Source organism: Catharus ustulatus, chromosome 2 (genome assembly GCF_009819885.2).
Source record: "Catharus ustulatus isolate bCatUst1 chromosome 2, bCatUst1.pri.v2, whole genome shotgun sequence".
Taxonomy (NCBI): Eukaryota; Metazoa; Chordata; class Aves; order Passeriformes; family Turdidae; genus Catharus; species Catharus ustulatus.
In genome coordinates, this window is record NC_046222.1 from 82190040 (window position 1) to 82215344 (window position 25305).

The 25305-nt window shown below is 39.8% G+C and overlaps 1 protein-coding gene and 1 non-coding gene across 3 annotated transcripts; both read right to left on the reverse strand.

Annotated features, from left to right (window-relative positions):
* Window positions 1–8623: 8623 nt before the first annotated feature.
* TRNAF-GAA lies at window positions 8624–8696 on the reverse strand. Its single transcript has one exon. It is a non-coding gene; the product is annotated as a tRNA-Phe (tRNA).
* Window positions 8697–11669: 2973 nt separating this feature from the next.
* TGDS (TDP-glucose 4,6-dehydratase) lies at window positions 11670–25235 on the reverse strand. Of its 2 annotated transcripts, none has more exons than XM_033051117.2 (12): window positions 24849–25235; window positions 23507–23573; window positions 23046–23114; window positions 21323–21409; window positions 20171–20317; window positions 18618–18716; window positions 17751–17810; window positions 16123–16166; window positions 15687–15852; window positions 15059–15117; window positions 13065–13162; window positions 11670–12698 (listed from the first exon to the last, which is right to left on the reverse strand). In XM_033051117.2, the coding sequence occupies exons 1-12, from the start codon at window positions 24923–24925 to the stop codon at window positions 12598–12600; spliced, it is 1074 nt and encodes a 357-aa protein (XP_032907008.1). In that variant the 5' UTR covers window positions 24926–25235; the 3' UTR covers window positions 11670–12597. The 2 variants fall into 2 exon arrangements, with proteins under 2 accessions (XP_032907008.1, XP_032907007.1); XM_033051116.2 differs by having other exon boundaries at window positions 20171–20313; window positions 21319–21409; window positions 24849–25234.
* Between the last annotated feature and the right edge of the window lie 70 nt (window positions 25236–25305).

Here is a 25305-nt window from a genome sequence, read left to right on the forward strand (position 1 = left end):
CCTGGAATTGGCTTTTGTCTGCTGCTCTTGACACAACATGTGAAAAAAACAGAAAGTGTGAATAGTTGCTGAAGAAATATATTGAAGAAGCTCAAGAGTTATAAATTGAAGCACTGGTTCAAAAACCCTCTGAAAAGCACTCCTCCCCATCCTACTCAGCACCCAAATGCATCTCTCTGCTGTGTGAGGGATCTGTCTTGAAATATGTTAGACAATGTCTTGTACCAAAGTTACCCACATAATATCTGAAAGCAATTAAAGTGAAAACTCACTTATCAGCATCACCAAAATTAAATCAAAATATACAGACAGGATTGAGCTAACCAAACCCCTGAACTGATGGATCTGTATGCAAAATATGTGTCCAACCAGCCTTTTAATCAAAGCTGACTCAATTCAGACACTGATAGGAAGGTTCTTACAGCTATTTGAAACCCTATATGAGACAGAAAGAATAAGCACAGAGGAAGGTGAGGTACTGGGGCAGGCAAGACAAGGTAAGGCAAGAAAACAGGCTTCTAAGGTAATGCATTTTCAGAGAAGCTGGAGTGTGGAGAAAAGGAACCACAGGTAGAGGATGACATGAAAAATACTTGGAGTGCAGGGAAAATAAAACTGTGAGTAGAAGACTAGCACACATGTAGCTTTTATGATTATTACTTCCCTCCATCACAACTACATAATTCTACAACACTGGGAGCACACTAGAGCCTGCAGTCCTGGCACAGATGTAGCACTAGTCTCTTGTCCTCAGTAATGCATCAGCATTTTAGGAGTGCCTTTCCCGGATGAGGGGGAACACCCAGACAAACAGAAAAAGGACACACAGATTCCACATCCGGGCGTCACTGTGTCGCCAGCAATGGTGGGTGTCTGCTGCTGCATGACACGTCATGAGGAATACACTGAACAAAATTACAAAAAGACAGTTGTCTGTTTTGGGAAAACAGCAGGCACTGTCCATTCCTTAGTGTGTCACTACTGAGAAGTTCCTCTGTTTTTCCCACGCAATCACACTTAAATAAAGGAGCTGTTGTTAGGGCTGCAAAGAATCAGCACTATACCAGTTTACAAATTAGCATCTAGAATGACCTTCTATTTACTACAGTTTTACTATGTCTTGGAAAACAGGTAGAACTGTGTCCTGAACCATCAAAGGACTTTTCAGGCAGCAAATCTGAGCACATGAGCCATGCCAGTGATCCAAACTGTGATTGAACTCCCTTATCCACACGCACTGGGCTTGCATGCCACAGTTTGGCAGGTGGGGAGCTACAGGGGTGGCTTCTGTTTTGAAATTTTCCCCATGCCCAAGAGAGTCAAAGCCAGCTGGCTCCAAGGTGGACCCGCCATTGGCCAAGGCCAAGCCCATCAGTAAGGTGATAGCACTTTGGGGATAACAGATTTAAAAGGGGAAAATAAATTACTACATAATGGCAACTGCAGACTCAGAAAGGAGAGAAAATATGTGAGAGAGACAGCCCTGCAGACACCAAAGTCAGAGAAGAAGGTGGGGCAGGAGGTGCTTCAGATAAAGGAGCAGAGATTCCCCTGCAACCCATGGAGGTCTGCAGGGTACCAGAGACCCACCAGGAGCTTGGGGAGAACTCCACACCAGAGCAGGTGGATGTCCAAAGGAGACTGTGACCCTTTGGGAAGTAGGCTTCTGGCAGGAGCTGTGGAGAGGAGGCTGTGCTGTAGCAGGGCTGCTGGCGGGACCTATGACCCTGCAGGGACCCACACTGGAGCAGTCTGCTCCTATATGACTGCACCTGTGGGAAGGACTCATACTGGAGAAATTCATGGAGGACTGTCTCCTGTGGGAGGCACCCCAGGCAGAAGCAGGGGCAGACTGTGAGGAGTCCTCCCCCTGAGGAGGAAGGAACACAGGGCAGAGACAGGGCAGACTAACCACAGCTCCCGTTTGTTGTCACCCTGCACTGCTGGTGGGGAAAAGGTAGAGAAGTTGGGAGTGAAGTTAAGCCCAAGATTTTATTTTATTTCTCATTGCCCCAGTCTGATTTGACTGGTCATAAATTGTACTAATTTCCCTAAATCTGTTGTGCCCACGATAGCAATTGGTGAATGATGTCTCCCTGTCCTGATCCCAAACCACAAGCTTTTCTCTATATTCTCTCTCCCCTATCCAATTGAGGAGGGCAGTGACAGAGTGGCTTTGGCATCCAGCAAGGGTCAACCCAGCCCACTACACATCTGAGCTACTGGATCAGGCTACACACCTGAAACTGTGTTCCATTTTTAATTACAATATTTAGGATTTACACTGAAACTACAGGAAAACAGTATTTCAGCTACCTTGTAGTCTGATTCATGCATAGGGTGACCCCTCTACAGAAAACTTCTCAGCCTGTCATCAAAGGCTGACAAAGAATGATATCCACATGCCAACACATTTTTGGGATAAATACATTCACATATTTTTGAGGTAAGAGAGGAAATAAAGAAAAAGAATACTCAAATGTACAGGCAAAGAAATCACTAAACACAATTCACACAAGTAATACAGAATTCCTGAGTAGTAAGTAGGTAGCAAGTACACATTTTTTTCTCAATGACACTATTGTTTCTCAGGCTCCTTCTACTGTACTCAAGCACAGATTAGTATCAAGCCAGAAAAGTATTTAACCTTTGGAATTTTGGAAAGAATTTTGGTCAAAATAAAACATTCTACATATAAAGTGGTGTAGAAGCCAGTACATCAACAGAAGAGTAAATAAATTACATGATAATTCATCATGACTCTAGAGATAACAAGAAGAAAGGTTATTTTAAAAGGAAGCCTGCAGTCGAGGTTTTTAGACACCTGGGCATGTTCAAGGTTTCCTGAATCTCCTAACAAATTTATGTCTTTGGGATATCTCAATACAAGCTACTGCCCTGTCACCACCTTACCTTTTGTCTCCCTGTCCAGTATGTGGGAGAATGAGGCCAAAGTCTGGGAATGTCAGAGCAGCTCTGAAGATCTCAAGATCCTGCCTTTTCACAGAACACCCCTTCATATGAGCAGTCTCATCATCTCCTGGCTTCTCATATTTAAGTTATTCATCCAGTCCTTTTCTAACGGAATGTGGAATTGTTTTCCTGAAAACCAGTTTATATGCTACAACATGTTGACACATTCTTAGAAGAGAAGAGTGACTCAGAGAAGAGCAATCTGCTCAGGTCTCATGGAAAATACACCAGATGAATGCAGCCAGGAATTAAACCTGAGTTAAAGACAGTTTCATGGTCTTCCATGAGTTTTCTTTCCTCAACAACCAGAAGACCGCTGTACTCGTACCCTATCAATCTGGATGCTGGATTACTCGAGCTTTCCTTGTGTTACCAATTTCACATGTCATCTTTTTGTGGATTTACCTGTAGGCCTCATTGTGATAGAGAATAAAATTTATCTCGCCCAATGTTAGACATCTCTGATTGCTGATATCTAAAACTTTACCAGTCGTTCAGGGTTTCCTTTGTGGGATACTCTCTTAATGGAGAGAAACAGCTGGGTTTGGGGTGCAATTCACTTGGCCTGTTTTCTGCACTCACATTAAGAGGGGATGAGCTGCACCCCCTAGGCTTAGCCTCTATTTATTTATTTATTTATTGTAAAGGGAGCCTTGGTTTCAGTGGTAGGCACTCAATATGCATGAGAGGTCTGCATTTAGACAGATGGATCCCCCCAGATTCCTCATGGATTCCTTACCAGGCCTTGGGGTCCAGCTGAACTTGCCTCCCGAAAGTCTGGAGCTGACTGCAGTGGGAATTCCTCATTACTTAAAGACACAAACACAATTGCAAAGCTCCAAATTTGCTGGCGCTTTGCTTCTCCCCTCCCCAAGGACACACGCTAGCTGATGCATGCACTCTGCACAACTTGCATAGGAAGGTCCCACATTCACACACTGCCTTGGTACAGCACATTGCTGCGTCAGCTCTGCCAGATCTTTCCACGGCCTCAAACAAACATTATTTGCAGACACATTTTTACACTTCTAAGTCAAGTGTTGCCTTACTGTGGTATTATTCCCTTCTGTCTGAGATAATGACTGAGCACTTCCATTTATTTTGTAAGGTCTTTCTTTCGTCCTACTCCCTCATTCAAGATGTCTGAGAAACTTCTTCAGTGATCATGACTGAGTATCATCATTTGGTTATGAGACTCAGTACTCTGACACTTTCTAACTAAACAAGCAGCACACTTTTTCCAGTGTCCATATTATGAAGGAACATGGATATAAGCTCAAGCCATTTATAATTTAGATAAACACAATGCTGACTGGCAGATTAAACTGCTGCTGTGGTGACACCTACCCAAAGACAGTTTTATCTTCAGAATTATTTCATCAGCTTCTAGCCTGGGCTACTATAAAGACAGTCATAGAATATAAAGTATGATTCACTTAAGGAAACCAGAATCTGCAAGAAAAGAGAACTAAATCTCAGTTACCCTGATGTTCACCCTGATGTTCCCTATGATGGCAAAGAAGCACCTGCAGGGAGCAACACACCCCATTCTCAGACAGGCATCTTGGCAAGGCCTTCTGTCCTAATTTCTCTACCATGATCTTAAAAGGAGGTGAGGGTGACTAGTTTAACTTCAGACAGACACTGAAATTCTAAATGTCACTGATATCAAATGAATGTCTAAACGGCTGTGGTAGGAGAGGGCCTGATCTACATAGAGTAGATTTATGCCAGTGTGCAAAATGTGAAGTAGGTAGGACAGAGTCACACGTATCAATGATTCAGCCAGGCAACAAATTGCCCCAGAGGAAGAAATATGAAGAAGAAAATCCAGATCTGGCTGTGTATCACATAAAAAAAAAAATCTGAAAGATAGGACAAGAATTTGAAATAATATCTGAAGTTATAGAGTCACAGTGTAGTTTGGGTTGGAACCTTACATTCAGCTTTTCAAAGTCTGTTCCAGAAGATATTCTTCTCTCAAAATCTTTATTCAAAAGACTAATTCTACTACTTATCCCAATAGAAAATATAAAATGGAACAAAATGTACTCAAATGTACTCATCCCTCATGTCATGTGGTCTAAATTCCAAGAACATTGTTGGACAAAGTAATGAATGCTCCCTTGCTTTAAGCAAAAGGATGTATGTGCATTTTTAAAATGTATATATATATAATGTTTCCCCTGGGGTTCATTGAGGAATAAAGATGGCATTGGTGATAGTAAGACTGAAGGCTAAGGTTTCACTTAATTGCCCCAAATTTGCCTTGGTAACTGTACCATAAATTCTCTAGTTCTACATTACAATGGAATATGAGTCCCATATTCCTAGAAAAGTATAAAGTAGGAACACTGGAATAAATCACTGGGGAAAAAAATAAAAAAGGAGGAGGGGGAAAAAAAACTACCACAGTCCAAAACCCCCTATAAATGGCATCAGAAAAAGGCTCCTTTGAAGGAGGTTCCTGAGCAGAACTCAAACAGGGGAAAGCTCTCCTAAACTGCTCACTCACAAGGGGGCAGGGGACATGAAAGTCTTGAATGTAAACTATTGGATTCCAGAAATGCATCATCAGCTGAAAATTTTTGTTGTCTTTTAAACTGCATTTCGTTCCACAAAATAATTGTGAAACACCATTCTAGTTCTTCTATAGCATCAGAAATCAAAAAGACTATAACTAAGATTTGTTTTTAAAAACATAAAAAACCTAAATGTGACTCCTGACTCGTTTTCTAAATCCCTTATATCTGTCACACTAGGTAACTAAATGAGATTTAGCAGATGTCTGTAAACATTGAAGGAGACAAGTCAGAAATCTTTCAGTCAGGAGACAGAAACAAAACTTTTCTATTAAACAAACCCAATTTTTGATCCAAAGAGAGGGAAATTTTGTTGCTGAGAGGTAGAAACGACAGTAAAAAATACCAAGTGCAGAAATTCCTTCTGCAAGGAGGAAATTTTTTAAATTAGGTGATGTGCAGCTTGGGGAATATGGAGGAAAAGAAGGAGCATTTTGCTTGAGGAACAGCTGAACTTGAGCCTACTTGAACAGCAACTTTGTCCCACCACTGTCAGAAATTCCAAATAGAGGTATTTCACCTTTAAGAAAGCTTAAAGCTTCTTCACTATTTGTCATGTTCTCTGACTGCAAGTTGTTGCAGCCTGCAGCAGAGCTAGGATGTGAGGTATGCCTCTCTCTGATCCTCTCCTATGCCCCAGTTTTCATTCACTTAAAACAGGAGCCAAGGATGGCCATGGAAAAAGCAGGTGAACCAAATCCACCAGATTTTTAATCTTTGCCTGAGGCTGAAAACACATGATAAGGTTTTTTCCCTCTGAATCCCTGCGAGGTATCAACTACAGTATTTGATGGACATTTAAAAAAGCATATATAAGTATATCTGTAGAAGCAGAGAAGCTTCCCAGTTGCAGAGAAGGAATTTTGTGACTAAATCATAAAGGCCTAGTTAGACAGCCTGTATTTGTGTCCTAGCAGGGGGTTCATCTTGAGGGAAGAAGCTGATAGAAAAATAAATGGAAATGTTTGCTGACAAGAAGAGCCCTGGAGTGCAGCAAAAAAAGATTGTGTAAAGAAGGATAGCTGAATGAAGAAATGCCCAAATATTCTGTGACAAGCAATAAAGCACCAACACTTCAGGTTATTTTCATAGAACCTGCCAAATCACATTAGAAATGTGCATCAAGCCCGCAAAATCAAACAGACAGGAGTTTAAAAATTCCAGAATTGAGGTTATCTCTCAATATTACCCTCTTCTTCCACACAAGACTTCAGGTCTTACTCAGTGTGTGCAACCTAAATCCCACACCAAACAAAAAATGAGATTTTCTTCTCACTGTCCCCATGGCTATCACTGTTAGTATTTCGGTGCTCCACAAAATTTCTGTTTAACATCACAAAAGCTCTGAGAACAGAATTGCCATTACAGGTAATATTATCGTTATCTATAAAACAGATATTTCAGACACTACCACAGCACATATTTGTCACAGATCCATGTGCCTGGATACTCCTGCTAAAAGTCAGACACTTTGAGGGGTTGAGGGTGACCCACACCCTTCCTGCCCCTTGAGAACTCAGCAGCAGAGGAGACCAAACCTCCAGAGCAGCATGGGGGGGGTATAGCCAGACCATTGCATAAAAGAAGTCTTGGGGTTTTTTTTATTTTTATACAGCCCCTCCCAGCTGAGCAGCACCAGCTGGCAGCTGTATCCACTGTGTCCTGCTCTTCCCTCCATAGCAAAGAGCTTGGCAGAGCTGTCTCTCAGGGTGCCAGTGCACAAGCAGAGTCACAGCTCCAACACCCAGGCTTGCACCATGACTTTCTTTTATTCAGCAGTGTGGAAAAGGCCAAAAAGTAAACAGCCATTCTTGATTTTTGCTTGTTTGATCACATATCTGCAGGAGATTAAGACCTCCCTAATTCTTCCCCAAAGCACCATAAAAGTCTTCAGTGAATAATTGAACACTTTAGGAAAAAAAAAAAAAAAAAAAGCATTTTTGATATCACACACTCAAAGAAGCTGTAAGTGATTATTTTAATATTTCCTTCTGTCCTGAGTACTCAAGTGTGCAGTCTTAGGGCTATTTCAAAACCTTAAAAAATCTTTAGGAAAAATAGTAATATAAGCAGTTATACTAACCCTTATCTGTCTTATCAGTAAGGATCCAAGCAACACTGCCCTTAGTTTGTACAAATAAGATAATAGTCTGTAGTGAGTGTTCCTTGTACCAGACATGTAATTCAATGCTAGTTGTGATGCTGTGATTAGAAAAGGACCAGGGACACCTTTTCATGGACAGATCAAAGAGGCTGAACAGAGAGGTAAGGAAGATTCTTTACTGCTGTGTTTTGCACTGGTGACATCAATATTGAAAGTCATTTTTCTGTGTATTGTTCTGATGTCAGTGTATTTAAAAGGTTACCAAAAAAATTACCCAAAAGCAGGAGAAAATGTCTTGAAGTCTCAAAGAATTTAATTTCTTTATCTTACCAAAACAAAGGTGGTGCTGACTTGATAGTTTTGTGATGGCCAAACGCCAGGTACCAAGAAAGATCTCTGATCTGACAGAGAAAAGGTTTAACAAAGGGCAGGTCCAGATTAAAGGTGAATATTTGAAAAAATTGCAACAAATTACCAAAGACAAACAATGAACTGTCTGCCTCTTCATGTCTTCAAATCAAAAGCAGACACCCTCCTTAAAAATAAGCTTCACAAAATCCAAATTATTTTTCTCAACTTACAAGTAAACAAAGGAACACCAGTCACACCCGAGCAATCCCTCACAGCCAACCCTCCTGCAGAGTTTCACTTTCTCTTCTCATCCCTGCCGCCGTGAGATAGCCAAGGGCAGAGGAAGAACGAGGAATGAAGGTCGCTGCTTTCATTTCTTCCATCCTAGATAAAAATCTTAAACTTAGAGGAGCTGAGAAGGGAAAAGGGAAGGCAGGGCACGCAGCGCCAGGAGCGGCACGGCCGGAATAAACCCAAGCCAACTCCCAGGCGCTGCACAATCCCCGGGGCAGCCGGGCCGGCTCCTGCAGGCGCTCAGAGCCCGCGGGCAGCCCGGCTGCAGCATTCGCTCGCCACCGCCCGGGCAGGGCGAGGAAAAGGAGGAAAACGGTTCTGCCGAAACCCGGGATCGAACCAGGGACCTTTAGATCTTCAGTCTAACGCTCTCCCAACTGAGCTATTTCGGCTGCCGTGCTGCCGTGTGTGCGCTGAGATGGGACTAATCCGTTCTCCCGCATCTGTCACACCTGATGATCTAAGTAAAATAAATTTTTTAATTAGTTATCAGCTAATTCGTTACTAGCACTACAGCGCTGGATGCCACAAACGAGTCAATGATGGGTCTTCACAAACAAAATTATGCCATAAGCCAACTACAAACTAGCAGTAACACAAAATTATGCAAATACAAACATCTGCACACAAAACACATGTCAGGATGAAATGAAGGTGTTTTAGCAGTGACTCCCTGGATTATTGGGGGAGGTAACAGGAACTAGAACATTATGTGGGACTCAGGAGCATTAAATTGGCTTCAGTTTTCAGGGGTTTTATTTTAAAGGCTGACAAACTGTGTGCAGAGATGATGGTGTCACAAAAACACACGAATAGGAAGGGCACCTGCACCTGCTTGTGTCGGTGGTCTTCCACTGGACAAGCTCCCTGTGTCCACATAAATCACAAATCCCGACTAAGCAGTGTAATAACAAAAATAGTTCAAATTCACTTTGTTGATTAGGCATTGATGTCAACAGACAACTGGTCGCACACTCCTGTGGCTGCAGGGAAAAGGCAGAGGATGCATCAGAGTGCCCGTGTTAGCTCCTCTGGTGGGCACTGACATCTCAAGTTGGTGTTGATTTGCACAGCCCACAGTCTAGGAAAAGCCACCTGTGAGGGCATCTCCTACTCACACTTTCCACACACTGTGAGGGAAGACAGGCTGCTTTGCAAAACTGTGCACTGCTGCTCCCTCCTGTTAGTAAAAAAAAACAAGACTTTCTTCCACAGTACTAGAGAAATTTAACAAATCCCTCCTCTTTCGAGTGGGGAAGAAACAGCTTCAGCCCAAGTCAGACATTTTTCCTCACGTTGTCCCACATTTTGGGTTCTGCAGGAGCTGATACATTTTCAGGAGTCAAATACCTGTTTTCAGAAGTACAAAGGCCGAGGACTGAGCCAGCAGTTTAGTGACTGAAAACAAAAACTCTTCACAAAAATAGTTCAGCTAAGGAGAGGTTAAAAAAACCCACCCCCACTCGTGCTTTAGAGGTATGTGAACAACATACTGATACAAAATCTCATCTTCTCATGATTTTCCATTGCCAATGGCAATGATTGTTTTGCTGAGAAATCATGAATGTAATCCCTTAACAAGTGTGTTGCTGATGCAGCTAACACAATCTGTGATCTTTGGTGCAGATAAACTCCAAATGTGTCATGGCATGTACAGAAGTCAAAACACTATTGACAGAAGAGTTTTCATACATTACCATAACAATCAGAGGTACTATGGAGCAATGGGTTATTCCGATTCTTATTTTTAGAAATCTTCCTTTTGCCAGGTGAAATGGCAATGGGAATAAAAATAAAAACTAAAGGTAATGCAAAACAAAATTAAATGCAAGTGAAGGACAATTCGGTCTCAGATACAGCACATTTAATAAAAGAGTCAGCTTTTCCCCTAACTGAATTTAGCAAGGGAGTTTGCATTAAAAGTTCTACCTTCTGTAAAAAGATATTTGAATTTTGTGACTGTCTAATGAGAATAAGAACACAGTTTCAGCAAAATGGAGCATTCTGAGTCCAAAAAACCACAAAAAAAAGCATGCCACTTTTCACCCACAATCTTTCTCCTACATCAAAGAAAGTTCTGGGGGGACAAGCAAAAGGTATTTTCTAGTCTATCATCTTGTAACAGTGTAAACCAGCCTCAACCACAGCTGACACCCCTTAATGCAAGCAACCAGCACACAAATATAAGCAGGTGCCGAGGTCAGACCAGAGAAAGCCTTGGAGAAGGTAAGGGTTCTCTCTGTTGCACAGGTTGGAGCTGGGACACACGCACCACAAACACTCCACAGGCACAGCTCACAGGGTAAGATGTGGCTGCCCCATCCCTGGAAGTGCTCGAGGCCAGGTTGGATGGGGCTCTGTGTCCCTGCACATGGCAGAGGGCTTGGACTAGGTGATCTTTAAGGTCCTTTCCCAGCCAAACCACTCAGGTCCTGTGACTGCAGACAGCCCTGCCTCAGCTGCCCACTTCAGTGTCTTCAAAATCCTTTCACTTGCTGCTGGCAAGGGATGCACTGAATAGCAGCTGTGGTACATCAAGAGTGAGGCAGCAATATTGGTTTTTCCCAATGCACAAGGGATTTCAGGAACTGCTTCTCAAAGATCTGATCCAATTCAGAACAGTAATCCCAAAAAGAGACGTAAACCAATGGCAAACCCCACATAATTTCCCAAATTCCTGCAAGAAGCTGAATCAAAACCTTTGCCAAAAGTCCAGCCCTCCTCCACTGCCACACAATTCAAGTATAGTATTATTATCCCACTTTGTCACAGAAAACTCACCTTCAATAACAGGCTCCAAGACTTTAAAAACCATAAACCATACTTGGCACTGCAGTAAGCCTAGAAACTTCCTGGCTAGCCTTCTTTAGAGTGAAATCTTGCCAGCCACAAGTGGCACTTGCTCAACAGCACCACACAAGAGCTGTGATGAAGATGGGAACACTTGTCACTTGTGTTTCAAGAGCTAACTCCCAGTTTCTGAGACCCTTCGGAAGTCACAGCTTTTTCTGATACACCACAGCATCCCAGTCCTGTGCTGCCTGCAGCTCTGCGCAGAGCCCACAGAGGATCAGGGACTGTGGCAACTACAGATGCTAAAGTGATAAAACCAACAACAGTGGTCCTTTTATTGTTTGCCACATCACCTCAAAGAAAAAAAGTGAAGATAATTTTTTCAAGATAAAGGAAGAGCTAAGAAACTTTTTCTTAAAAAATTCCACCATTTAGTTTTCCAGCATGTTTTTCTTACTTGCGAGAAACCAGTTACACCGCAATATTTATCACCAAATCAACTTTGAACAAGATTCACTGATATATTTCTAGAATTAAAGAATTTTTCAAAATTTTATATTGAAACTCAAATATTGTTTTATCCTTAAAATGTTTATTACAGAAAAAATGGTGAAACACTGCATTGATTAAGGTCTGCCAACCCACAATTCACAGAAAAAGAAGAGTTTTAAAAAATTTTCTCCATAAGTAACCTTCATATCACAGGAAATAAGATCATTGGAATGTTAACTGTGTTCCAGTATTTCAAGTTTGTTACAATTACAGCCAAGAAAAAGGAATTAACATGTAATAGACAGTAATACAGTAAAAAGAGGACAATATGTAAGGAAATACTTCTGGAAATCTCAGCAAGAACACTGCCACTTCTTAACATCTTCCCCCCCACACTATTCCCCTTGAAAAGGGGCATTTAAAGTTATAGAATAACTTTAAATGGTAATTTGAATCATAGACAAAAGCTAATAGTGCACCAGCAGAGAAATGGACGGAAACATACAGGTGCTGTATCCAGCTTTTGTCAATCAATTTATAATCTCCAAAAATATGTAACTTCTCTCCTTGATTAAAAATAAAACCCAACTTTTTGAAATGACAAAAAATTATATATATTCCACTGTAAAAACAAATACAGATGAATAATTCCAGAACTAAAACAAATTTAACTCCAAGTCCCAAAAGCTGCAATCACAGTTAATTATTCTTAATAAGGCAAATTTTCCTTCAATACACTAACTTATAACATTATAAATATTCCTCACTCCATACAGTTTTTTAAAATCAATACCTAGTGAGAACAGAGTATTGCACCAAAAGCTGAAACGAAGAGGTTCAACTTATAAAGTGCTGAAACCATTCCAAAGTTGTGCCATACTGTGGTTCTTTACTCATCATGATTCTTGTATCTTGAATACATTAAGAGTCCAGTGTGGCCACTTGATTGCAGGCTTTGAAGAAAAGACCACATGAGGTAGAAAAAACTCCTTCAGGTTCTGTGCCACACTATGGACCACTGAGCTGGGCAAATGGGTCTGTCACAGGAAAGGGCTCCAAAGCTTTCTCCGAGTTTTTCCAGTTGTGGAAATTTTCTCTGTACCATTCAACTAATATGGAAAGAATGTTGATGAGTCAAGTTGACCAGAGATAACAGGGAAATCCAAATATTCCACCGATATAAGACTAACAAGATGCTAATTGTTCTTTGTGGAAGAGTTTAACCCATAATATTACAGAAATCTAGTTTAAACTTCAATAAGTTCTTTATGCAAGACTTATTCTAGCACTAAAAAGTGACTTTTTTCTTTTATGTCATGTAAATTCACTATTTAGTAAGCAGCCAATTTTATGTAAAATTGAAGTGTTACATTCAATCTCTTCAGCCTCTCTTTAACTAACCTATATACCCATCTCCTGCTTTCCCTCTCCCTCCTCCCACCACTCCTGAATCAGTGTAAAAGTCATCGTCTTACTTGTTTTCATTATTCCTTCTTTCCAAGGCACTTTAGGTCTCCATCCTAAGTTGTGCATTTTTTCTGAACTCATTGGATATCTGAGGTCATTTGTAGGCCTGATTAAGTATAAAATGCACACAGAAAACAATCTGATTATACCACTTCATTAATTAGAGATGCAGTATCTCACACTGTTTTCCAAGGAACATTAGACATGCTTCAATTCTGAAAATTCCCATCAACATGAACAGGTTGCATTGCCTTCAAAAAATAGGTGGCAGCTGAGTGCAGCTACAACAACACAATTCAGTTTGTACAGCCAACTACTTGAAATTGACTAAAATAAATATTAATTAGTATTCTACTGGTACAAAAACAAACACAAAACGCAAATCACTGCCAACGCATTTGTGCAAATCAGTGCATTTGCAACGCAGAGCCAGTGTTTTCTAATATTAGCATTTAGGTTTTTCATCCTGAAAACCCACAAATTTACACATACTTCAGATTTAAAACACACAGGCTTCCAAAGGGGCATCATTGCAGTGGCTCATTAGCTAGATAAACTTAGTATTACTGAATATGTAGAATCCCAACCTGCAAGATTCAACACGGAAAGATACATCTGATATTTAAGCATGGCAGAAATTTTCACTTCCACAGTCTGGCAGACAGGTAGCCTAGTCTAGCATTCTGCACTACTGCACTGGCATATTGAATAGTCAAGGTACATGTGCAGGTATAAACCAACACTTATCACTGGTACTATAACATGCCAATCTCAAGCAGAAGCAGAACTAGTTTTTCCATAGCAAGTAATCCCCATGACTTTTAAGTCACTCATTATAAAATTATATAGTCATAAATTAGGTATATTAACAATCTTTTATAAGACCTCAACATTCCCTGACATTCCTACCTACTTAGTTTTCCAGAGTCCATTTATGTTTAAGCATTAGCAGACAGGGCCCAATAGACACGAAGAAACATCTCAAACTGAATTACACTGAGAACTCCTAAACACTCACATCATGTGAGCCAAAGGCATTTTGTTCAAAGTCCTGTAATACATTAAGATAGGATTCTGAAGAACATTTCCTTTTAAAAACAAAAGTTAGCACACTTTTGAAGACACTTCAGTTGCCATGATAACAATCTAAATGTGCACAGAAAGTGAGGATTCTAAAGGTCGTAATACTTAACTGCTATCAGTAGACACATCATTTCTAATCACTCTGGAGAGAGTGATATCTAAAGTAAGCAGACACTCATTGCTGCTGCAGGAAAGAAATGGATATAAAAGAGCAGAGCCAAACCAAGTTTGAAATTAAGGAAGGAAACACAGAGCAAAATCATATCTATATGATTTTACTACTGCCCTAACTTTGGTATCTTAGAGCTTTACATCTACTTTTGAGATAGCAGCTTCAGCTCAAGATAGAAATCTAAAGCTAACTAGACTCCACAGGCACATATTTCTGCCTGTGGAGACTGGGTCTTACTACAAAGTATATCTAAGTCTGAACTAGTCACATTAATGCCAAAATACCAAAGTTAAACGAGAAACGATAGAATTCATCTCACTCAGTAATGCTGAATACAAAGTACACTGAATAAACTGTCCAAACAACTGTAAAGGAACGATTTAATTTTTAGCTGTTCTGTAAAACCTGTCCTCTTCCCAAAGCAGACTTCAGTAATGAGAAGTATGAACAAAGTTTGAAGAGAGAGTAGCATTACATGTTTCCCTTCAAGACATTCATTCTGACCAACAGATCCAAATAATAAAGGAAAATCCTGTTTTCTATACAGAACCCTGATCATAGATGACAAATCCACTAGCAAAAAAAAAATTTAGGAAGCAAAACAGCTTTTACTCCCTCAAAAGTGTTCCCTCCTTTAGAGCAGAAACACTTCCACAAAAAACTATTTGGTAAAGAGTCTCATAAAACTTTCAGGACAAAACTATTCTGCATGTGTAGCACATCCTGCATGTCCTCCACATTCTTCACCTGTCTTTGACATAATCCATCCAGTGCTCCATTTCAGACTCTGAACTGGTCTTCTTTATCTGTCAAAAAGAAAAACAAGTATCATTTCCATCCATTTTGGGCTGTCTAAACATATATTTTAAAAACAGGAGGTTTTAAACAAGATTTAAGTTTGTTAAGAAAAAAACACCACCAAATAAAAAATATAAACCACAAACAGAAATGGTCTTTTGTATACTGAGTCTTCAAATCAACAAAATCACCAAATTATCTAGAATAACTCCAACCTGTCTCCTTCACCTGGAGCACTGCCAGAGCATCCATAATCAAAATGTTAGATTTTAATAGTGTCACATTCTCAGACCAAAACTAAAGCAATCAGCATGGAAAAAAAATGGCAATTAATCATGATGCCAATCAGGATATGTCCCAACCAGGACAACTGATGCAGCAAACCCATGCAGGATAGCTCATACTGCAAACTTAAGACAGTCCAGTTGCCACAGAAAGGGTAGCACATCTTTCTGCTGCAAGGATTTTCCAATACCTACCACAAGTCTAAGCTCTTTCAGAGCTACAGGGGGTCTGTGGAATTATTCATATGTGCAATGAAAACCAGTAAAGGAAAGCATCAGAACTGTTTACTCACTAAATGGATTAGCTCCTTAGCAAGCTGGGCAATAGACATCTCAAAGTTAGTTCCAATGTTATAAATTTCACCAGGTTTCCCCTCCTTCAGGACAGTAAGGAATGCTTCTACCACATCAGTTGCATAAAGGAAATTCCTTCTCTGAAGTCCAGAACCATGAATACAGCTTAAGACAACAAAAAGACAAAAAAATTTGTTAGTCCTCAAATAGATGCATTCAATTTACTGGACTGTGTTTTAAGCAGTTTTGCTGTTAGATGGTTGCCTGAAGATACTTTAAGTATCTGACAATCCTTTACTTTAAGGAAATCCTGTTATTAAAATAAATTATTCAGAACTTAGTTATGTAACTATCATTTTACAATCTAGCACATATTTATAACTGCAATTAGTTTTACAGCACAAATACTACAAAAAAAAAATGTGAGCTACCTACCATTTTCTGTTCTGTTGCAACAAAGATATAAACTTTGGAATAACCTAAGGAATTGAACAACAACAAAAAAATTACTCCCCTATTTTAGAAGCTGTTCTTCTATAAAGCATGAGGAATTTCAACAATTATGTAACATTAAGTATTTTAATAAGATCCTTTAAATACTTCTAAGTTTTATTAAGTCTAATGAAAGAATGTATCAAGCCTAGAAACTGCAAGGATTTTTGGTTTGTAACAGTAGACGCCTCTATTGTACCATAAAAGTTATCTTTCTGGTGGTTACTAATGTAACATTTTTACAATAAGTTTCCATTACTTTTGCACAACAGTGCATCAGTCTGACTAGTAATAATTATTGCCAACAGTTACAAACAAGGTTTAAACATCCAGCCAACTGCAGTAAATCTATAACTGAGGAGTTGTTAAATTAGCTAAATTTGGAAGAGAATCAACAGAGAATTGTAAAATAATGCAGATAAACACAGATCAAGTGACAGTGCACTTGCTGCACAAAGATTTACATTATTTTCATCTACAAGCTTAAATCCATTCTTAATGTCCCGGATACTTCTGAACAGTCGCCCCCATTATTAAAGTCCTTAAAATGAAGCCATTATAAAACTACCCAAATTACTTAAATTTAATTTCTTACTCTAAACACAGGAGCAGAATACTAGATAAAAGTAAAAATTCATGTGGCCTAGTGCTGTGTTTTCAGCAGTTAACTACAATTTGGTATGTGAAGAAGAATATATAAAAGTCAAAAGCAAGCAAATACATCCCCTGAATATACCCCCAACAATCATGCAACCTGTAGCAAGACAGATCAATGAAAAATGTACTCCAAAAGCCATTGCTTCTCCATCTGCAATAATGCAGGTGCAAATAAATTTATTTGTGAAAAAAAAAAACCACAAAAGGTGAAAAGCTATTTAAACTAAAAAACACCTCCACAGAACTGTAAAATATATAGCTACATTGCCCACCAGTTCCAAACTCCAAAGAGTACATGTGATTATCACTTCCATTTCACCAGTGTATTTCCATTCACTAACTAAGCAGATTCTGGTACTGACTTAAAAAGGCAATTCCTTCTCACAAATAACTGTTTTAAATAGTTACCCTGCAAGGTCTGTATGAACACATGCAAAGCCAACCACTTTACACTACTTCTCACCTTATATACGAATGCTATAGCTCTGTCTTACTTATTTTCTGTGCAGGTTGGAACATCCCTTTCTAGACCAGTTATTGTACTCTCAGTTTACTTTTTGAAATGTTTCCCTTAGTTATTAAACACTCACAATTACAGAACATGATGTAAGTTAATGTAATTTGTAGGGGAACTTTGTCAAAATATCCTTTGAAAAATAGAAAAATTACAAAAAAAAAAGATGCTGTCATAAAATTAATTTAAACTACAAGTCTCTAATTGAAGTTTTATCAACAATCAAAAAATATGTGTTCAGGGTAAGACATGTTAGTGTAAGCTTAAAATATATAATCACACATTAATTGCAAGAGTGCCTTTTTCAAAAGTCATCCCATGCACACGAGGAAAAAGTAACATCACTACAGCCCTGAATTCTGGTACACTGAAGCTCAGAGAAAAGCGCAGTTTAACTTACTTTTTCTGGATACTGATGTGGTCCGTAAACATTACTGCTCCGTGTGATGACAACTGGAAACTGGAGAGCATTAAACATACATGTGATTATATAAGAAAGCACGTACCAGTAAAACTCTGTAGGCTTCCTGCTGATCAATAAGCAAACCAACACATGCACAGTGCTTACTCAAAAAGCTGCAAGTCCTTACAAATGTTACTGAATTAATTTCTGTTCAACAGACAAGAGCATCCAGCCTTCTCAGCCTGTAAGGAGCACCACAAGTGACAAATGTTTGAAATCTCTCTGGCTCTGGAATCACCACAGGACATTGCATATGTGTTGACTGAAGACTGACTTACTCCTACTTATTCCCATATGTTTCACAGGTCATCAACATCCTATTCTTGTTCACTTTACAGCAAAACCATCATCTATCAAGAACAGAAGTCTAAAGTATGCAAAATATTACATGTGGTTGCTTAAACAAATCTGACTAGCAGGGCTTTTTTTTTTTTTTTTTTTTTTTTTTGCTTTAACTATAAGCCTAGTCTTAATACAATTTGAATTATGCATGTTCTACTTCTGTATAATACTTTTGTACTTCCTGCAAGGTTAGCACCGGGTTTTAAACTCCTAATGTTCTCTTTGACTACTTTATCAAAGCAAATTTTTAGTTGATTTAAAAAACAAAAACGAAAAACATCTGACCTGTCCCCACCGTCTTGCAGTGTATCTTCACAACTTACTGGTGGAGATTCTCTAACACATCCAAACCACAAGACTAACAATAAGGAAAGAGGTGGCACTGTGTGGATATACTCTTACATACATAATACAGAGACTTAATTACAGGTTTCAGAGTTTTTGAAGTTTCCATGAACTTACTTGGTACCTTTCCCAATAAGACTGAACAAAACACTCTGCAGCTGCTTTAGAGGAGGCATAGGGATTTGTTGGACGTTTTGGTGAGGACTCATCAAATTCCTAAAACGAAAAGAAAAATTTACATTACTCAATACCTTTTGTCCAGCGAAGCCTCAAAGTTACAAAAGAAATAAAAATCTCTAAATATTCAAGCACACCAGTCTGACAAAGTCCCCTTACAATAGAAGACCATAACAAAAGACAGCCTATTTATTGAACATAGGAGGCAGCCAGATTACCAGCAGTAATATTTTTATACTTGTAACAGAGTAACCTCACAGCAGCAGGTCCTCAGATTTTTATCTTTTTAAATAATCACTGTTGCTACAGGGAGGCTTAATATTTCTCAGGTTTATATTGCCTCAGAGAGCAATTGGGCCACCACTAGCAAATTCACCTTTCAGTCTTAAATAAAAGGGGTCTTTTCTTAAATTTTTCTGTAACTTTATTTCTGTAAAAAATGTAGAATTGCAACCCAAAAACTTCCAAAGCAAGGCTTTGACAATTCTGACCAGTTCCAGAACAGGTATCTTTCAGGTTATCCTGATACTTCAATCTACTCACTTTAAGGGAGAAAAAAACAAACCAAAAGAAGGAGGGATACTACACAAGGTGTGATTGGTAACAATCACCTTAACGTGATTAAAACACTGTTCTTGTCCAACCTTCGCCTCTGAAATTAAAAGGCATTCCTCCCCTTAAAACAAACCATCTCTACAAGAACTTCTAGTGTGATTCACAAAGAGAAGAAAAAATAGATTAAGGTTTTCTTTTCAAGGTTCAAAAACAAATACTTGAAGGTATCAGCCAAGCCACAGGTCTACACACAAGAAAACATCATTCTTGGTATCATAAAAGTCTACAGATGGAAGTTGTGCTGAAGGAACTGATAAAGACACTGTGATAATAAAGTGCATAGAACTCTTCTGAAGTACATTAATATTTCCAGGGACTATGGCAAAAGGCTCCTTGATTTTATTTATGCCTTTAAAAAGATGAATATGAATAATTTACCTTTTTAGTGAGCTAAATTACATTTCCTGAATTAAGGTCAGGTATAAATTCTCAAAAATCAAAGATCTGCATACAACAACAAGAAACATCTGAATATTTATTACAGTAATACAGGAATTGTTTCCTATTTGAATTGTCACTACCTGTTAGTATTTTAGCTAGAATATAAAGTAGTTCCCTGCCTGTCAAGCTGTGCATATTACTGAAGTCTCATAAATGCTCCAGGACAAAACCTGTACAACACACTGCTTTGATACTATCTCTGAGGAGTAGTGTGACACCATTAATGACCCAAATCTCACTGCTTTAGACAATAAACATTCAATATAAAACAAGCTATGAGAAAAAAAAATCATCAGGACAATTTTGATACTCAGCTTTCTAAAAGCAACCAGTGTTTACTTGAAGTCAAACATTTACAGAGGTCAAGTTAAACTCAACTGTTTTTCACTATTAAAAGCAGGTAAACTAGAAAAATCCTCATGCATTTTGAAACTCACCTCATCAGTGCTACCTCCATATACTTCATCTGTACTAACATACACAAACTTCTCCACATTGGCTTCATGTGCAGCAGCAACCAGCACATTGGTGCCATAAACATTCACGTAGGTGAATTCCAGGGCATGCCAAAATGAAAGATCTACATTAAAAAAATCAGACAATTCTGTTTAAATTTAGGCAAGACAGGGCTATAAGTTCCACTTGGAGGTTGCAATATAGACCTGTCAGATAGCAAGGTCCTTATAAAATGAAGGCACCTTCTACACTTACTTGAAGACAAAAATCCTTGCTCTCAAGAGGCTGGAATCGTGAGCAAAAGCTTGTTGGCTATGGACATTTTAATCTAAAATAGCATTATCTAACTTTATTTAAGTGGCAGTATAATTACTTCCCATCTCAGTAGGAAAGGCTAAGTACAGCAAGGAAAGTGTCATTCAAAGACAGTAGCAAGATGCTTACATGCAGTAATTGCAAGATGCAATATGGATCCATTACTATTAACTCATCAGCAACTATTTTGATTCTTACAACTGTTCCCCTGACCTACTGACTTTGTGCCTATCAAATCTGACAATTTTGAGAAGTATTCTCCTGGAGAATACTTTGAGGATTTCTTCTCATGATGGGTGGGGTATGGTGGGGATTGCTCTTACTAACAATGATACTGAAAAGTAGCCATTTGAAATAGGCACTTTATAATTCATTCTCTCTTTTTAGCATAAGGACAAGATTCCAATGGGACTTATACCTAATCCTTCAGCTTTCACATTGTTTTTTCATATGACATTGGAGCCAATTAAGTAAAAATTTCAGATTATGTACAAAGCCCCTCTCCACTGTCTTTATGACTCCTTCAGTACACTGTCAGCTACATACGGGTCTAGACAGAATTTCAAAATGCAATGCAGACAAAAAGGTACATTACCAGTTAGTGCAATGAAAACTAGACAACAGTTAGATGAAGCGCTTTTTAAATCAAGGCTGTGAATCCTCTGAGTTAAAAAGGCCACCAGACAGTCATGTGATTTGTAGAGACAAACTGTATCTTTGGTTTATATGAAGGGAAAAGAAAAAAGTATACTGGCATATATTTCAAGCAAGTACAGCCATGGAAAACAATACTAAAACATACATCAATGCTCACCTACATGTGTTTGGGCTGCAAAATGAAGGACTATATCTATTTTCTCAGTTTCAAAGAGCTGCTTTATAAAATCAGGTTCACAAATATCTCCCTAAACAGGAAAAAAAAAGGCAAATTATTTTTGATAGAAAATAGTCAGTTTCCCTTTATACCAATTGTCACATAAAAAACCATTACAAAGGGAACACAGCATACAAATGGCACTATCAACAGAGCTCTTGGCAATTTATCAATGCCATGTCTAAAATAAAACCATACATAAAATTCAATCCATTTTTTAAAAATCCTCAACAAAACTTATTTCACAATTTATGCAACTATTAACATTAGAAACAGCAATGTGTCCAAACATACACACAATAAAAATACAGCATGCAGCTCCAACACTGAGGCTGAAATGCCAAGTTCCCAGAGCAAGTAAAAGTTCCCAGTCTGGCGAGCAGGCAGGGACATCTAGTGGCACTGCAAAAGGAGAAGTGGATTCCCACTAAAGCACCAGGGTTTTGCTGTTTGCTGTTTATTCTGGTGATTTATTTTTTAATTGACATATTTTTTGAAAAGAAACCTTATTTTGAACTAAATGGCTAGTTACTGATTTTCTTTAACTGAAATTCAAGCTTAGTACATCTGTTGCTGAACAGTAACAGAAATTGTGATTAAAATGTATCTGTGATACAGCCCCTGAGTCAAATTTTCTAAACTTAGTGTTCTACTTTCCAAAACAGACTTCCTTTCTACAGTACCACTAGAGAGCATATCTTTTTTGCTGTCTCCTAAAGTCACTACCAATGTTACAGTTCTAATGGCAAGGGTTGCACATCAGAGACTATCTTTTACAGCACATTTTTTCCTGTCAGTGTAAACTGCTTGGTTGCATACCAACTGGATGTTGTGATCAACTGTCCCTAAAAACCAAAAAAACCAGAAGCAAACAAATAACCCAGGCATACACCCCAAACCATTAAAAAGGAAAAAAAAAAGCCACAGTAAAAAGTTGGAATTATTCATACTGATGTAAGTTTTGTGAGAAGATATTCCTACCCTTCCCCAAAAGCAGTACAGCCACATCATTCCTAGTTAGTTTCCCTGCTTCACAAAGGAATCTGACTGTTTAAAGGATATCTTGTAGAACTCCAAGCTCTCCCCAGCAATTAATGTTAATATCTACCCAGGTAACAAGGCTTTTAAAAGCCTTTGTACATTTCATACTGCACATTGGAAACAATCAAAAACCCTAGGAAAATACCAAAAAGCCACTTTGGTCATGCTGAAACTGCGCACACACACGTCTGCATACAGGCTGTCCCTTTCTTCTCATGCAACTTCTATCCCAAAAGCTCAGATATAATCCCTTACTGAAATAAAGAGGTGGTTTACAAAAATATAAACAGCCATAGGGGGTCACCAACAGGTCAGGGCAAGTTCAGCTTTCACCCTCACCTGAATCTAAGAAAAAGGGCAAGTTTACATCTACTACCTCTGAGAAAGGTGCTGTTTCAGCAAACTGAACTATGTGCATTTCTCAGATGTCCTGCAACCCTGGGCAGACCCCAAGACAGAGACATGAGCATCAGCACTGCCTTTTGTAGACAGGAGGAAGCTCAGCATACAAGCCCAGGAAGTCCAAATATTGATCTGACCAATAAATCAAAATCCATCTCCTATCTGAAGTAGTACACCAAAAATCTGTAAAAAGTCACATTTTGTGAAAGAAAAGGTTCTATCACCTGGATAAACTTGTAGTTTTCCTTCCCAGAGACAGTTTCAAGATTCTTCAAGCTTGCACAGTAGTCGAGCTAAAGAGAAATACCACACAACATCAGTAAGTGGGCTTCATGGAAGCAAAAAGACAAACGTAAACCCAACCTAACCACTGGAAAGTCTGAGAATAAAGTAAAACTTATCTAAAAAAAACCCAACAACATACTTCACAAGCAGATGTGAAGCCTTAAAAGTACAAATCTCCAAAAGATACCCTAACTGCAAAATTCTTAAACAGATGTTTAGAGCCTGAAAAGCTTTGTTCTTTTTCTGAACACCAGTTGATGGTTTTTTGCACATTAACAAATGGAAAATCAAATAAAAATTAGTAACTAACAATAAACCATATAAATTTCAACATATTAGAGATTGCATTATAAATCACCTAAAACAGTTGTCCATATCAAGAAAGAAAACAAGCTATTACCTTATCCAGATTTATAATCAGGTAGTTTGGATAGTTCTTCACAAGAGAGACAACTACATGTGAAGCACTGCAGGATAGAAGAAAAACACATTTTACAGTTATATACTTGGTTTTAAGGTAATAAAGAGATGACAAAATCCCAATAAATTCAGCATTTTTTAAAGTCTTGGGAGGAAGAAGGGGATGTATTCAAGACAGAAGAAAGACAAAGTTAAAGATATTTTAACATGTCAACATTATTCTAATATATATTCTATACATTATCCTAATATTTTCTACATATAAAGATACGGTTAAGAAACTAAAAATCAGAATATAAGTTCATCCTATAATGAAAGGAATCAGCACTGTCCACATTAAAAAAAAAACCCAGACTGTTTTATGCTATCTTCAATTGTCATTGTAAAATATTATTGTACTCTAAAGCCTACATATCAGGTATCAGGGATAACGAGTCCACACTCCTAACCCACAACCGTGATTCCCATGACTAAAGTCTATGACACCGCTACCGGGTGTAAGAAGTGACAACCAGGTGGCACCGCCCCTTTGACACGGTCTTGTGCACACGAAGCTCATTCTGAGAGTTCAGGTTAGTTCAGGGGTTCTTCACACAGAGAAATTTAACCCCCTCGCAGCTTCCGACTCCAGGCACACTGAGGGGCTCAAGCTTAAGAGGGACCAGACCTTTCTCTGACTCAAACTGAGCCCACACCACTGGGGGTTGATAAAGGAAAAAGCAGCTGGTTCGAAGCCCTGCAACCTTCAGCCCAAGGAATCCATTAGGCTGGAAAAGACCTGAGATCATCGAGTCCAACTTATGACCAAACACAACCTTTATAACTAGACCATAGCACTAAGCGCCATGTCTAGTGGTTTCCTGAACACACGCAGGGACAGTGACTCCTGACCTCTTTGGGCAGCTCAAAACAGTATCTAACCATTCTTCCCATGAAAAAATTCTTTCTAATGTCCAACTTAAACCTCTGCCAGCCCTCTCATTTGCTGCCCGGGAGATGAGGCTGAAGCCCACTTGACTACATCCCTCTTTCAGGGAGGCGAAGAGAGCGATCAGGTAGTTTCGCCTAAAGGTAAAACAACCCCAGCTCCTTCAGCCGCTCCTCGTAAGGCTGGTGCTCCAGGCACTTACCACCTCAGAACCCACGACAAGGGCGAGTCACCGCAGCCCCTGAGAGAGCGCGGCCCGTGCCAGCGGCTCCAAGGAACCAGCCCAGGATGGACACACGGGAGACGGCACCGCGGGACCCCCGCCCGCCACGTCTCACCCGCGCCCCAGGACAGGAGGCCGGCGGCCCGCTCCGGCCCCGCGGGGCTCACTCACATGAAGCCGGCGCCGCCCGTCACCAGGACCCGCTTCTCGAACACCGGCGGCGCCGCGGGGTCCGCCCGCCCCGACATCGTCCGCGCTTTACGGCACCGGCCCCCCACTCCCTCTCCCCCACGGCTGCGCGTGCGTGGCACGGGCCCGTGGGTTTCACGGGCAGAGTCGCAGCGCCTGCAAGAGTCTCATCGAAAGATTGCCTTCCTCGCTCCCCGCGCGGCTCCAAGAGCGGACTTGTCACCGTCTCGGAGGCCACCGACAGCGGAGCGGGCGCGGCGTGTGAAAAGGGCCAATGCTTCGCCTCCACATTCAGCGGCGACTGAAGCCCGTCTCTTTTACGACGCTGAGTCTCTCAACTTACGGCCGGACCCGTCAACGGGACACGTTGTCGCAGGGGCGGGGCCTGGTCGGTCGGTCACGCCCCCAGGGGCGGGCGCGCTCCCTCATTGGCTCTCTC

Coding starts and splice junctions, on each gene's coding strand:
- TGDS (XM_033051117.2), bottom strand. CDS start 24,925: ATGTCGGGGCGGGCGGACCCCGCGGCGCCGCCGGTGTTCGAGAAGCGG. Junction 21,410..23,045: donor AAAACTACAAGTTTATCCAG/GTGATAGAACCT, acceptor TTTCCTGTTTAG/GGAGATATTTGTGAACCTGA. Junction 17,811..18,617: donor CTTATTGGGAAAGGTACCAA/GTAAGTTCATGG, acceptor AATGCTCTCCAG/TTTCCAGTTGTCATCACACG.